Raw genomic sequence first — 14729 nt, 5'->3', positions numbered from 1 at the left:
TGAAGTATTTTTTGCAGGTGGCGGCGCATCTGCGCGTGGCTTTCATACATCAACAGATACGAGCTCACATTAAAAAACTATCAGGGTGTGTGTTTCATTTCACTTACGAGCTGCCCTGCACTCCGATCTCCTCGTGCCGCTTTTCGTCTTCTCTTCAGGATAACACCAATTTTACACCACTAATTACACGTTTTCAGCAGGCTTTCCCACCCCAACACTATTCCGTAATTATGCGAAATGAGTTTCTCTGCTTAACTTTGTTGGGAAATATCGTAACACAAATTAGACCAACCAAAGGCTGTTTGCGTTGTGATGTTGTACGGCTAAAGTGGCTGGAATTCTGTAGTCCGAGTTTCCAAATGGATATAAGTGGAAGCCTAAAGTGCAAACTGAAAACGCCGTATTCTGCGCAAAGTGAAATTACCTTCTCCAGGCATTTGAACATAGCAAATTATAAGTCTCATATAACATCTCCGTATTCCGTGTTACAGCAGGCCGCCTCTAAGATACTGAATCAATTTAAGTCCAATAGCAAATATGTCGGCAATTTACCGTCCATAAGTCCGTCCGCTAAGTACAAATTACATGTGGTCATGACATACGAAAGCTGATACCAGCAATAACTTCTTTTTCTCCAAGGTACATCTGCAAAACAAGTGAGAAAACTTTTCTATACGTGTTGCAACAGTTTTGAACTCGCCCCAGTTACATTAAAACCCTTAGGCCCGATACCAAAACTAGTGCGGGTAAATAGAAAAAGTTGGCGGGATTATAAAATTGAAAATAAGCTGCCTGTGCCAAGAAGCTAAAATTAAGCACAGAGCTAACGACATGAACGCAAGAAAGCAAAAAACGGCAGTACACTCCTATAATAATCGCTTTAATAACAATTAAAAAGGAACTGCACTTTTTTCGTCATTTTGTTTTTGTTTTCGCCATTAAGATGAATAGCTACCCATCCATCCAGACACTTCAGCAGACAGACCGACAGACTGGTCAGGAGTTCACCGGGCACGGATCAGGACAAACAGAAAGGTGTGTTCAAGGTAAAGCCGGTAAAGCGCAAAAGTAGAATGGTACTATAATGCTAATGACGTTTAATCGCTTTTTGGTTGAAGACTCTAGCTCCTTATTTTGCATAAAGTTCAACTGTTTAGTGGCCAGGCGAGTCGAACTTTCCCGACCTGCCACTCACTTCAAGCTATAAAAGCTGGCGGCCTGCCAACCTATTAAACCTGGGAACCCAGAATAGAAGAAATGATATTAAATTGATAAATGGAAACCTTGAGTTCTGAATTGTGTAATTTTATTTGTCACATTTTATGAACTGTTTTGATTTAAAGACTACTCCATTGATTTTAATAATAGACTATTTACGCTTTAGAGTTGCTTATATGGCACATAGTACAGACTTGATTCGTGCAACTTAATGCGATGTCGTCGCCTTGGTAATCGGAGCTGCAAAGAGACAAAAAAATAATATATTAAACCGAACATTATTTAGGTAGCTCAGAAATGAGTTGAATGGCTCCGCACTATAGCCCATTCCCCATCGAAAAGCCCCCAATTAACGATTCCCATCATGGCCAATAAATCAATTTTTACGACCATTTCGCCTAATTAAAAAGCCTCAGAAAATATTAGCAGTAAAAGTTTCTGACCACACTCCGAATAGCTCCAGTCCCTCTATCAAAAATGCTAAAGGCAGGCAATTAGGCGCCGTATAAAAACGAGGACTAGGAGGAAATGGCACAGAATGAAAAACAAATATTATTCTGGAGACAGATGAGAGTGGAAAAAGAATGAAAATGATAACTGGAAAGATTAAGGCTAGGTGCAAATGGCGAAATGGCATTGAATTGATGCTTTTCAAACTTTTGGGGGTAGCGGATTGGAGAGATTGAAACGAACCTGTTTCGGGCTCAGGACCAGGGTCAGGAAGACCCCGCTCATCCCACCCGACGAACATAAGGCCAAAAGTCTAATGAAGTAGTGAGAAGTGGGGTTCTAACCGCTTGACACGTTGTTAACTTTGAGTCTATAGCAACGCAGGTCAGCAAAAAATGTCTAGGGACAAGCAGACCCAAGGAGGCGGAAGCAAAGGAGCACGGAATAACAGAATATCCTGCTCCTTGACATGTGTGCGGCCTCGGCAAAAAGAGACCCGTAGGGAGCAGGATGAACTGGCAAAGGACCGTGTGGATTTTACGTATTGCTAAATAAGCTATTTCCAAAATGTCGAAACCAATAACATAACAAATGACAAAGAGGCTTTCCCACCTGCACCAGCACCAACCACCTTGCGGTGAAAAACGATCGGGTTGCCAACTCTTTGATCAGATAGAAATTGCAGCTAATGAAAATTTCAGACTGACTACCTCGTGCAGAATGCGAGTGGGTGGGACATATTTTGTATTTGGAAAAATTATTTAGGCTCGCCCCCCTTTTGACTGTGCCCTGACTATTTAAAGGCCTTTTGAAAGTATAATGCGAAAAGTACCTTTCAAATGACCTTAGCTATTTAAAGTAAATAAAAAATAAATATTAAGAAGAACCCTACTAGGATTTTGCCGTTCATGAGAAGGCATTTGTCTTTCGCAACAAGGTCCATCTTTCGATGTTTGCAGTGCAAAATTCTCATTAATTGGCTGAAAACCGCAGAGCGCAGGACCATAACATGTCAGAAGCATAATGGACAAACTCCAGCCTTAAAGCGTACTTTAAATAATAAAGCTGAGCACTTGGGAGGCCACTTTACCGGGCTGCTCTTTCTGAAGCGATGGCTACGTCAACACAACCGCAAAACATCAAACTGTAAGCCCGGAGAAAGGGATTCACTAGGGCTGGACCAGACTTCGAGGTTGGAGGCTAAACGCAAAAGCGTATAATTTACATCACACCTCAAGGGGAAGGGTTTTTGGGTGGTGTTTGGGCCATCCAGGCAGTTGGTGGTCCACACCTTCTGCCAGGAGACAGAAAATGATGATCCCCATCATGACAATGGGGATGTTGAGTGAAACGGGTGGGATGAATACGGCATTGACAGCAGGGAGCGTCTGTTTATGAATACAACGTCGACAGGAACAGAAATGGGCTGCAGTGGAGCCGAGCGCATAATTGGTGTTGGACATCTCGAAAGCCCCAAGGCAGAGTTATGTGAAAACGCAAGACGAGGGCATGAGGTCAGGGCGTGGGCCTGACGTGCCGGAAATCAACTTAACACAACCGCAAAAGCGCAATCCATTTTGGCCAGCAACAGCAGCGCCCACATCCTCAGGCCCCTGCATTCTTATTACGGGATCGCTTTTGTATTTTGGTATTTTTGGATAATTGGTAAGTCCATTCTGGGGCCCAAGCGAGGCCTTCGACAACTGACAGCGTTAATCCCTGGCTGGACATTAAGTTGCGTCTAGGCTATTACAAATGGACCTAATGACGCTATGATGCATCTGAAATCCTTCAACCGACCCCAGTATTCCTGTTTATGCATTTGTAGTTCGATAGAAGCTGTTTGTCCGGTAAGGAAAACTGCAGCTTTTGGCCCTTTTGGAGGTCAAGTTGTTCCCCGCGGTCTCGTAATGATGTGGTAATGTGTCCCACTGGCCGTTGGCATGCAAGGCTTCCAGCATGTTCTGCCTGGGCTTCCCTTCTGGCGCCCTGAGACTTGACCTGCAAAATAATAAATTACTCATGCCGACCAGGAGACGTGTCAATATGCAAAGTGAATATGCGGTTGCCCCCCAGAGTGGAAAAGTAACAGTGCCACCGATTTGAGGCTTTGGCGGCGTTGTGACCCAAGATCTCAAATATTTCCTCCCTTAGCTGAAAATGCATATACTGAGTTCATCAGCCGTCAGTTCAAAACAAATAAAACCGAAAACAAAGTGCAATTTTTGAATATTTAAGCAAAGGTAAGTCTACCAAGCTACCCTATTCTTTTCTGTAAGATACTAATCAAAGCAAATAGCTGCAGGAGAAAAGTAATATTTAACTACCACTCACTACGGCAAAAACAAGTATTTCCGACAAGAGCTCTTCTCAAATTTGACTGAAATATTTCTGGGCCGTAGCTCGTTTGGTTTTCTTTGCATTTCATTAGGGAAATGCATAAGCAGTGAACCAGTGGCCCTCCCACAGAATTCTCTTTTCACTCCCTGCTGCTTGTTTCTTAAGAGCCGGTGCCAACCTGAAGGGACAGTCTCTGTGTGCTGTCAACATGTTTCGGCCATATTGCCGAGTTTTCGAGCTGAAGAGTTAAACAGCCAAAGTCTGCTTTATTGATGAGCATTTTGATTGTTGAACAAATTGTTTTGGCAGCGTTATTAGTTTTTTCCCTTATTTATGGCAAATAATGCTTAACTTCGAATAAGCAATCTTTCAAGTCAATGTCAGTTGGGATTGCCGTTGTTCACATTTCAGATGCTGTACAGTGGGCTGACGATTACCACAGTAAAAAGAAAGTACTGCCTGTAACGATTTTAATAAATTCGTTTTAATCGCTCTAAAGATGTTGGTAGTTTCATACAACTGCACACAGTTACTAGAAACTTAAAATCTAACATCATCATATTGTATTGTAAAGATAGGAAGACATGTGTTGAGTTACTATAATATAAAAGGTGTCATTATCCCAATCAAAAAGAGAACAACATTTTTGAACGGCACCACAGTTACTGAAAAACTGTTTTTCATTTTTGGGAAAATATTAATTTTTCGCTGGCCCACCCAGATAAACAAAATCAGTGAAGATTCTCCAGAGTTATAGAAAATATGATAAAATATTTGTTGTTGCCTTTTCTTTGATTTATTTTATTTTGAAATCAGTCAATTTTCGGGCACCTGTGTGTCTTAATTAGTTATTGTAGGCCTAGTTGAAATTTCCGACCTGCGCAGCCCGATGATTATAAACGCACCGTCAAAGAGACAAGTTTCAGCCGTAATGATAATATTTGGAGAAAAACTTAGGCAACAGAGGCTGGGAAACTTCGCTTTAAATCCACGAGGCAATCAAAAATATTAATTTATAGTATTACCTTGCCGCCTGGATAGACAGATGCATAAGGTGAACCTGCGATAAAATCCCAGCGATTATTTCGGCTGCTCCCTTTGTGAAATCTGGCGTCATCTGGCGTCGATTTTATGCCCGATTGATATGCAAGATAGTCCTTTAGAATCAAATGCAATAAGGGTGGGGCCAAAACGGGGAGGCGGCCGGACAATAACTAGCTGAAGTTTTATGATTGCAGTCAGCGCACGTCGAGCTAGATTCGCAGCCCGACTCAGCTCCCGTTCCTTTGACATGTCCTGCGACCATTAATACGAAGGAGCCCCGGGACATCGGAATTCAAGACGGGTTGCGGGTCGTGAGTGACTTGACGTTTCCGCTTGGTCTTCCGCTACCTCTCAAATTAACTGCTCTCTCCTGACGGCTGGCAAATTTCCAATCGCAGACGAAAGCAGTTCGCAGTCATCAGCCAGCAGCCAGCAGGCACCAAGCACCAGGCAGCAGCGGAAGCTAAAGCAAGGCGCCTCTTGCACTGTTGCTCATTAAAAATACAGCACTGGCAGGAGACGGAGCCAGTCCCAGACTGCCCCCCAGCCTCTCAGTTCCAGTCTTCTATCAATGTCTCAGCTTATTGCATACAATGCCATATTAATGGCTGTCAATATTGATACTGCTCATAGTTATAGCCATCGACATGTGCTATGGTACGGGCATTGTCATCGACTCCGCATCCTTTTGGCCACGTTCCCTACGTACCAGCATTGTCGCACACTGAGCAGTTGGATTTACCAATTTCCCAGGACCAACGGGGTATTCCGGACCGGGACGGGCGTTAGACAGACGGAGGAAGTTGCCAGCCAATAAATTATTTATGTAAATTCTATGATGGGCCTGGGAGAAGAGGGAAATATTGGTTATGCATGGAATAAATATGGGGTATCTAGCATTCGATCACCATTATACACTTCCTGACCGCCGTAGCTTCTGTTGCCAGTTGCGGGACTTGCTTCGCTACTTGTAAATATGCTCATGATGACTGCATCAGGCAGCTGCAGTTTCGGCGGAAATTGCTAATGCTGTTGTTATTGGATCTGTGATTTGGCCCGGACTATCCGTTTTTTGTCGCCTTTTTAATTTGGGCATGGCAGTACAAATGATTAAAGATATGGCTTTGCGTATACTTTTTAATAGATGATGGAGGGGAGTCGACCGGAATGAAATGCATTCAATCACTGCAGAAATTTGTTTGACGGGCTTGCAACATATACAATGTATATGTATATGTTTAGTTCCGTTTTCGATTTCAAAATTTGTCAACTCTTCTATCCTAATAAATTGATTTTGCCACTTCATCGGAAACATGTACCTCGCAAAGCCCAACAGTGGCGAGCTCACCTAAGTGTTTATCCGTTGCCAGCCACAAAATATTAGTACACTAAAATCATTTTATACCCGAAAATTCAGGAGGAGAGAAGTATTAAAGTCAATAGAAAAACAATCCTTAAACTTAAACCAACAAATGTTACTCCCTATCTTTCGGAAAACGGCTGGAGAACGATGTTTGTACATTAATCAAATAAATGCATTTTGATTATACAAATTTGTAGGGGGATATGGGCGTACCATTTTTAACAAATTCCTCAACCTCCACACACACGCTTTCACGCCCATTACTTCATACAGATGGAGTACGTCCCTTCGAAAAAAAAAACTGATTTCGAAAGTTACGATTCTAAGCCGTCGTTTTCACCCCTGCCCCGCAAGTGACTGAAAAATCCATTAAACTTTTACGACTATTGTAAACATTAACTTGCATATGCATTTTATGTGTAAGAGGGAACGCGAGCCGCAGGGTATGCAATACTTTTTAGGGCTGCCATTTAAAACTTGCCACATTGACTAGGTTGCCGCGCTACTCTGAGCCATATACCGCAGGATGGGAAGGGGTCGTTGCTACTGAAGGAACTGTAGCAGGCATGGAATTCGTATATCAGCTTCCGCAGACATTGTAACCAAAACAGAATTGATTTTTAAGCGGAAACTCAAATGGAATGGTGGAAGTGTAAAAAGTGTTTGTGAAAATTGGCAAGCTATCACTTGAATGTCAGGACTCAGCCTGTCAGCCTGGGCGCAGACACAGATCCATTTAGGAGTCACTCCCTGATATCAAGACAAGGAAATGTTAAGGGTATTTACTGCGAAATTCGCAAAGCTGAGATAAAAGTGCAGGGAACGGTCGCATGTGGGGGCAAAACACATTGTGGTAGAGATGTCAGTTTTGTTAAACTTATCGATCACCCATATAATACTTCGAAAATGGAAGCTTCAGCAGCTGGTTGCGATGCTGCTACTGCTCATTTTGGATCAAAAGTATTTTTTTTGAGAGTCGCGCCATCAGCTGAATCCATAAAACTATAATTTATGGCAAATTTATAATGTTGTAAGTGCCAACAAACTTGCTGTAACTATCCATAAAAGGTCAGACAAGCCACCCACTGTGACAGCGAATGTCTGCGTCACTCCCAACCACAGCCCCCCTTGCTCGTAAAGATACTTGGCCAAATCGTAGATAAGAGTGGGCAAACGGGCTTTGAATGCAGAAATGGTGGTCGCGCGTAAAATTCTGGGAAAGAGAAAAGTGGCCTAGAGCCGCAATGCCAACCAAAGAGCACACACCAAAGGCGTTGCTCCATAAATACTACAAAACACACAGGCCCCATGGCTGCGACGCTTGAAAGTGCCGAGTGCTGAACCATTCACACAGTTACTAAAGTTAGGACGGATGAGATGATCTGTCTGAATTTGCACCCACTCTCTCCTTGCAATCCCCATCAAGGAATGTAAAGGTCCATCCCATGGGATGGTTGGCTATTCATTTACTCTGAAAATCACGAGAACACAGCACTTATTAAAATTCCTAATCAAAACAATACTTTAGCATTCAAGGCTTGTAATGCGTACCCAGAGTGTTTTCCTGCCCCATACCAAAAAATAGCTTGTTTTTTTGTAAACCAACACCAGTCAATGGGTAAATGTGGCCATACCCAAGTCCGAATTCAAGTCAAAAGGCAACGCTAAGAGCTGTATGCGAAATAGCTGGAGCCTTTTGGCTCTAAATCCTATTTTGGGCTCATTGTGCGTAGTGAGTTCGCTTCTGGGCTTCTGGGAAGTTGATGGATGGGGATTGCCATTTACCATGGTCCTAGGCATTTTATTTATGCGTGAAATGCTTTCAAATCTCCAAACTTGCATCGTTCTGTACCATTGTGGTACAGTCCATTCTAGCAGTCCGCGTGTCTGTGAGTCCGTGTGAATGTCTGGGGCCCACTTCAGCGTCCGGAAATTAAAACTTTTTTATGGACCTGGTATTTGCTGTGTAAATAAAACTCGAAATTTAAGTATGTGTGTGTTGCTGAATAAATTGGTCAGAGCAATAAATTTGTACAGTGAGCCACGTTGTTCAAGAGTTTCTGGCACAAGCACCAAAGAAAAAACATGCAACATATTGCAATTGATGAGAACATTCTTTTCCCCAGAGGAAACAAGCTCAACAATGTAAATGTGTTAACATACTTATTATTTACAAAATTTGTAACCTTAAAATATTAAAGTAAGCGTGGCAAGAGAGAAACAGTAGTCGATATTTTTCGGTATTAGATAACCGTTTCGCAGATAGTGAAAAAAAACCAACAAACTGAAAGCTATAATCGAGTTTCCCGACTATCAGATACCCTTTACTCTGTTAGTGGGAGTGCAAACGAGAAATTTCAAAATTGTCTGGAATATCGGTAGAAATTGGGAAAATAATAATAAAATGAAAATTACATTTTTTAAAATGTTGGCGTGACAGTTTGGTTGGCTTGTGGGCGTCAGAGTGGGCATTGCAAATCGTATTTTTCTGCCTGTTTTAACGATTATAATGGCAAAGTGAGGGCGTGGCAGTTTTGTGTGGCTGGAGAGGGCGAGACCAAAATGTGTTTGGTATACCGACAGAAAGTTTTGGTTGTTCCTAAGATCCCGACGTTCATACAGACGGACATGGCCAGATCTACACGACTATTTATATTTATATGGTCAGAAACGCTCCCTTCTAATAGGAAATAAAATTGTAGGTGTTTTCTGCCAAAGATATAGGGTTGTTAAAAAGGTCGTAAAAGTTATTTTGAGTTTTTTTTCATAATTTAAATTAAGAATATTAAATTGCTGATACTTTCATACACAACGCATTGCTCTAAAAGGTTTTAGAATTACGGATTTTTTGCTACTTAATAAGGAGGGGCGTTTCCGACCATATAATGTATATATCAAGTAGTCGTAGAACTCGACTATAGCGTTCTCTCTTGTATTTCATGAAATTCTTTTTTTATCCCTATTTCTCCAATATGCCAAAAACAATTTTTAATTACTCGTTTGCAATCGCACAAGCTTAGTAGCGGCATTCTCTCTTGTTTTTATTTAATTACTTAATATGTAAGCTGACTTTCAATATTTCAATGTACTTACCTACGCCACTCCGAATCCCATAATTTTGGAGCTGACATCGATTCCCGCTTTCCTCACTTTTCTGCGATTAGCAGCAGCATCTTGTTCATCAGCTCATTAGCTACAGTCTCATGCAAAGTGTTCAATCTGGCGGCAAGAAATTCACCGAATTTCATGTAGAGCAGCTCTCTGGAGGTAGGCACGTGTCGCGCTTGAGTGTGTGCTCTACCCAGACCTCTTCCACAGTCGCCATCCTCTCCGATATAAATGCTTCCGACCGAGAGTCTGCCGTCGGCACCCATCATGTCCGACTGACCGACGATTGGTGAGCAGTGTCCGGTCACGTCGTCGTCCTCGTCGAAGTCGTCCAGATCCTCCTCTAGGTCCCCGGCGTCGGTGTCAATAAGCTCGTTGTTGGCATTAATGATCAAATGGGGCGGTGACGTAGCGTACGCGGATGAGTTTTTGGGCGTGGGCAGCTGCAGACGCGCTTTAAGTTGCTGTTTGGTCTGCGGACGAATCGTGGCCAGCTTCTTCCGCGTCGCCTCTAGACCATTTCCGGTCATCCTTTCTTCCGGACAACCCCCTAACGGAGAACACGGCTCGTCCTTTATGTAGATGGAAGGCGAAGAGCTGCAGGAGCGCGAGCTGGACAACACCTGGGCGGGCGAGGTTTGTGCTAAGGGCACGGGTGTGGTAATGGAAAGGGAAGTGGCCAAAGGCTGTTTCTGCAGGGAGGTCAGTGTCACATCCGGTTGCAACTGTAGGGCTTGGAGGTGCTGGGCCTGCTGCTGCAGGGCAGCTGGCAACTGACTAAGTTTGAGACCTAGACTGGTAGTAGTCACTGACAGACTACTCTTTAGGTCGGGCTGCGGCTGATTGTTCGGGTTGTTGGGGTCGCTGGGAGCAAAGTATTGATATTCGTCAAGGACCGCACCGTTGCTGTTGTTGTTGCTGCTATTGCGGCTTACGCTGTTGTTGTTGTTGTTGTTGTTGTTGGTGCTGTTGATGCTGATGCTGTTGTTGTTGATGCTGTTGTTCTTGTTTCCTGTGGTCACTGGTGCGTGATCCAAAGTACCGTGTTTGATGCGCTCGCGGGATCTAAAAAGGTACATGTGTTATTACCGTTTCAGGAACAGGGGGCTGTTTCAAGCGTAGCAGACAGCCTAAATTGCAGGTCCACTGGCAAACATTTTATCCTTGCCTCTTAGTGATTCTATTATATAGTTAGTTAATAAATACGTGGTTATAAAATTTCTAGACCCCTGAAACGACTTCAAAGTAGTAAGATAATCTGTACGTATAACATATGTAACTATGTATATGTGCAAAATCTATGTAAATTTAGATGGGGACACAATCAGTGTAAACTATCTAGACATTTATTTTCTTACCGCCCTATAATAATCCTGCTTACTAATTATAAAAACCAGTTAAAACCAGAGAGAACGCTATAGTCAAGTTCCCCGACTATCTGATACGCGTTACTCAGCTAGTGGATGTGCGAAGAAGAAATTTCAACACTGACAGTTTTTGGCGTTTGTGGGCGTTAGAGTGGGCGTGGCAAAAAGTTTTTTGGCAAATTGATAGAAATTTACAAGTCTAATACAAAAATGAAAAAATATCAAAACATTTTTCAAAAGTGTGGGCGTGGAAGCTTTGGGCGGTTTGTGGACGTTCGAGTGGGCGTGGCAAATAGTTTTTTGGAAAATCGGTAAAAATTTACAAGACTAATACAAAAATGAAAAAATATCAAAACATTTTTCAAAAGTGTGGGCGTGGCAGTTTTGGGCGGTTTGTGGGCGTTAGAGTGGGCGTGGCAACATGAATCGACAAACTTGCGCTGCTTCTATGTCTCTGGAGTCTGTATGCTTAGTCTCAACTTTCTAGCTTTTGTAGTTCCTGAGATCTCAGCGTTCATACGGACGGACTGACGGACGGACATACGGACAGACAGACATGGCCAGATCGACTCGACTATTGATTCTGATCAAGAATATATATACTATGGTCGGAAACCCTTCCTTCTGCCTGTTACATACTTTTCAACGAATCTAGTACACCCTTTTACTCTACGAGTAACGGGTATAAAAATGGTAGTGAAAATCTAAATGTTCAATCTGAATCTGAAGAGTTTTTTTGGTACAGACCAAATTAATAACATATTAGGTATATATGTATAAATATAATTCGTGGCAACCACTCTCCGACTTTGTTTTAATACAATTTTCTGCGATTAGATTCGGAAAAATAATTAAATTATGTATACAATAGAAATCTAACGCGTTTTCTCTAAATAAAACTTAATTTTCTTTCGTATCACAACGTGTTGTATAAACCACAAACTCGAATTAATCGAATAAAAGAAATGTCCAAAATGGACATTGGAAAAAGGTAATTATACCCTAAGCATCTGACTTTAAGCAGGATTATCTCATAAGCTAATAGCTTGGGGCAGGTCAAATATCTTCTTACTTGCGCTCCCGAATGACCTCCTTGAGGAAGGCCATGGCATCGTAGTATTCCCACTTGGACTTGAAACGCGTAGTGCCCAGCATCTTTTCGTGGTTCAGCTCCCGGCGGAAGATCTCGCGGAGCGAAGTAAACGTACGCTGCACCCGCTCCCCACTGACGTTGAAGAGCCGCCCCAGCTCGTTCCATTTGATGGCCTTTCGCTTGTCCGAGCGCTTGTAGTGCGGCAGGCGGCAGTCCCAGAGGATAGGGTTGAGTCGCACAAGCTCGATGAGTCGGCGCTTCTCGATGTTGTGACGGGAAAAGGCCATGGTCCTCCGCTCTCAGCTCTTTCAGACGCTGTTGACCAAAATTCAACTACCAAAAAGGCCACTGCGCATGTCCTGTGTCACCGGATGCTGCGCTGCAAAGTAAGTATGGAAATGAAGTGAGAAAATCGTTACAATTGCTTTTGCATTTGATGGTCGCCAAGTTCATTGCATACTTTCCGGCGCCTTTCTTGGGTGGGTGCTTAGGCGTTCAAAAGTGTTGGTTCACGCACCCACGCACCTTGAGTGCAATGACCCCAGCAGGAGTTGTGGTACTTGTTTTCGTTATCGCATATGCACACAGTTAAATACATTTGATTTTTGGGAGCATGGGCTCCACCGAGTCTGGGAGAATAGAGGGAACAAATGAAATATGCATAAACCAAACCACACAATAATCCAAACCCCACCTCCACCGCCAACTAATGTATGTATTTCACTTGTATACAAGTTGAAGTTCGCATAAGAGGCTGTTTGCTAAACAATAATCGAATAGTGTAAACACTGGCGTTCTGGGAATTTGAGTCGGCGGAAAAGTATTTACATACGATGGGACGATCAAGGGATATCAGCTGCTACTGTGGATCTGCGAGCAGATGATAGTTGAGGTAATTATACTATACAAGGATTGGCATTGGTAAGACGCCTCATACTTTTCGGCTGCAGCTTAAACTCATTTGCAATGCACAGCACGTCACACAATCACTAATGGGAACACACTGGGGGCTATAAATAAACGCCTGTGCTCTTTTTCGTTACTGCCACGAATTGCTTGTGATACCAATGTTATTCACTTTATTCGCTCGGAATTCCTTAGATGTTCTCTTACTTCGTCGTTTGCACACAAAGTCGTAGGACGCCTGGCATGGAACTAAAACCACTTTTGCTCACAGTTTTGTTTACTGCTTCTGATTCGCTGTTGCGTCGCTCCGGCTACTCTTTATTAACAATATGAGCAGCAATGTCGGGGAATTTATTTCAATTTATTTCAATTAACAACAAATGCGGCCGTTGGTGCTCTGCCATGCGACGTAGTTGCTGCCACTTATTGGGGATGCTGATGCTATGGGTTGTGTTGTGAGTTGCTCGAGGGCCTTGCCACAACTATTGGCTGCCACAGATACAGATACAGATGTTCGGCAACACGGCAAAATTAACCACACTCATACACGCGCCCGTCCCTGTTGTCGGTGTGCAAGCGCTGATATGTATACACACACTGCCTAAGCGGGCTGTCGAGAGAGGCGAAAACAACAAAAACCAACACGAATAGCGAACTTTGACGAAAATCTGCAGCCAAACGGGCAGCTAACTTGCGATTAGTACTAGTGACACGACATATTTTGGTACTTCCACTTGCCACTTGCCACTTTTCACTTGTCACCTCTCACTTGGCTGTTCGTTGGCTTGGCAGCTTCCTTGCGGAGAGTGCGCCGATGCTCTCCTCGTTGATTTTTACAACTGCACGGCAAACCAACTTAGTTTTCTTGCAAATTGGCGCAGCAGCACAAAGAGAGCCGGCTAGAGAGAGAAAGTGAGCGAATAGCGCTTTTCTTTTCTCCTCCGCGCCAGAGAGAGAGAAAGAGAACGGAGGATGCTATTGTTGTTGTTGCTGTGCCGCCTACGCCGATGTAAACAATCGGAGGCTGTCAATCCAATGCTCAATTACACTACACAACATAAAAAATTGGCATAGCGAGGGTCCACAAAGGGTTGTTTAAATATTGTAATTACGCATCCAATCTGAAAGTATTCGTTTTATAAACTTTTTATGTATAAAAACCACAGATAGCGCTGTTCGAAGTTATATGAAAGCTTAAAAGTCGTTTTCTTAAGAACAACTTAGCGGAGTAACGTATTTCATTAGGGAAAGGTGTTATTTGTAGTAGAAAAATATAAACTATATGTATGTACATACTTCTATTTATCGAAAATCGTTGTATAAAAGGGATTGTTCTATTCATCTCCTCTAACATAAATAACTGATAGTGCTGTATAAGTGAAATGTGTAAATGCTTTAATCACAGAATTTGTAATTTTGTAAAGCAGTGTTATTTTCGCTGTGGAAAGTATTTATCGCCGTTGCGGTTCCGTTTGTGGCAGTGGCACGTTATCGCCTCGCCGTGCCAAGTGAGTAATCCAAGATTGATAGTACTAAGTGGCTTGTGCGCGGTATTTGCTTTCCACTAGCCGGATAAATAATGAACGGATCGGACCCAGAAGTTGCAGCACCCGGCAGAGAGCGCTGCATCCGCAGAGCAACAATTGAACGATGAGCGGAAGCTGAAGCAACAGCTTGAAAATAAGAGTTCCCAGAGAGCAGGGTTGAAGTTGAGTTTTGGTAGCAAGCTGAGAAGACGAGGGCGGAGGCGGAGGCAAAGGGCACAGAGAGCGAACTGCGGATTAACAATGGTAGCCACTCGCTCTGCTTGCTCGCTATCCGACATTCGGCATCTATCATC

General features: G+C 43.1%; 1 protein-coding gene across 6 annotated transcripts; it reads right to left on the bottom strand.

The window, feature by feature from the left end:
• Positions 1–1284: 1284 nt before the first annotated feature.
• On the bottom strand, positions 1285–13723 carry LOC6535204 (myb-like protein AA). 6 transcript variants are annotated; one of them, XM_039374142.1, is made up of 5 exons: positions 12444–13723; positions 11963–12362; positions 9509–10588; positions 8201–8377; positions 1285–1458 (listed from the first exon to the last, which is right to left on the bottom strand). In XM_039374142.1, exons 2-3 carry the CDS (start codon positions 12268–12270, stop codon positions 9562–9564), a joined length of 1335 nt encoding a protein of 444 aa, XP_039230076.1. In that variant the 5' UTR covers positions 12271–12362; positions 12444–13723; the 3' UTR covers positions 1285–1458; positions 8201–8377; positions 9509–9561. The 6 variants fall into 6 exon arrangements, with proteins under 6 accessions (XP_039230076.1, XP_039230072.1, XP_039230073.1 ...); XM_039374138.1 differs by lacking the exon at positions 8201–8377 and having other exon boundaries at positions 12444–12612; positions 12678–13722; XM_039374139.1 differs by lacking the exon at positions 8201–8377 and having other exon boundaries at positions 12444–12853; positions 12921–13722.
• Positions 13724–14729: the final 1006 nt, after the last annotated feature.

The sequence above is a fragment of the Drosophila yakuba genome, chromosome 3L (genome assembly GCF_016746365.2).
Source record: "Drosophila yakuba strain Tai18E2 chromosome 3L, Prin_Dyak_Tai18E2_2.1, whole genome shotgun sequence".
In the NCBI taxonomy this organism is placed as follows: domain Eukaryota; kingdom Metazoa; phylum Arthropoda; class Insecta; order Diptera; family Drosophilidae; genus Drosophila; species Drosophila yakuba.
Note: the sequence above shows the minus strand (reverse complement) of the source record. Positions and strands in the feature narration are given on the sequence as shown.

What these genes read in the sequence shown, in the direction of transcription:
- LOC6535204 (XM_039374142.1), bottom strand. Translation starts at nt 12,270, where the DNA reads ATGGCCTTTTCCCGTCACAACATCGAGAAGCGCCGACTCATCGAGCTT. An exon ending in GAGGTCATTCGGGAGCGCAA is followed by an intron (nt 10,589 to 11,962) that starts GTAAGAAGATAT and finishes GTACCTTTTTAG; the next exon opens with ATCCCGCGAGCGCATCAAAC.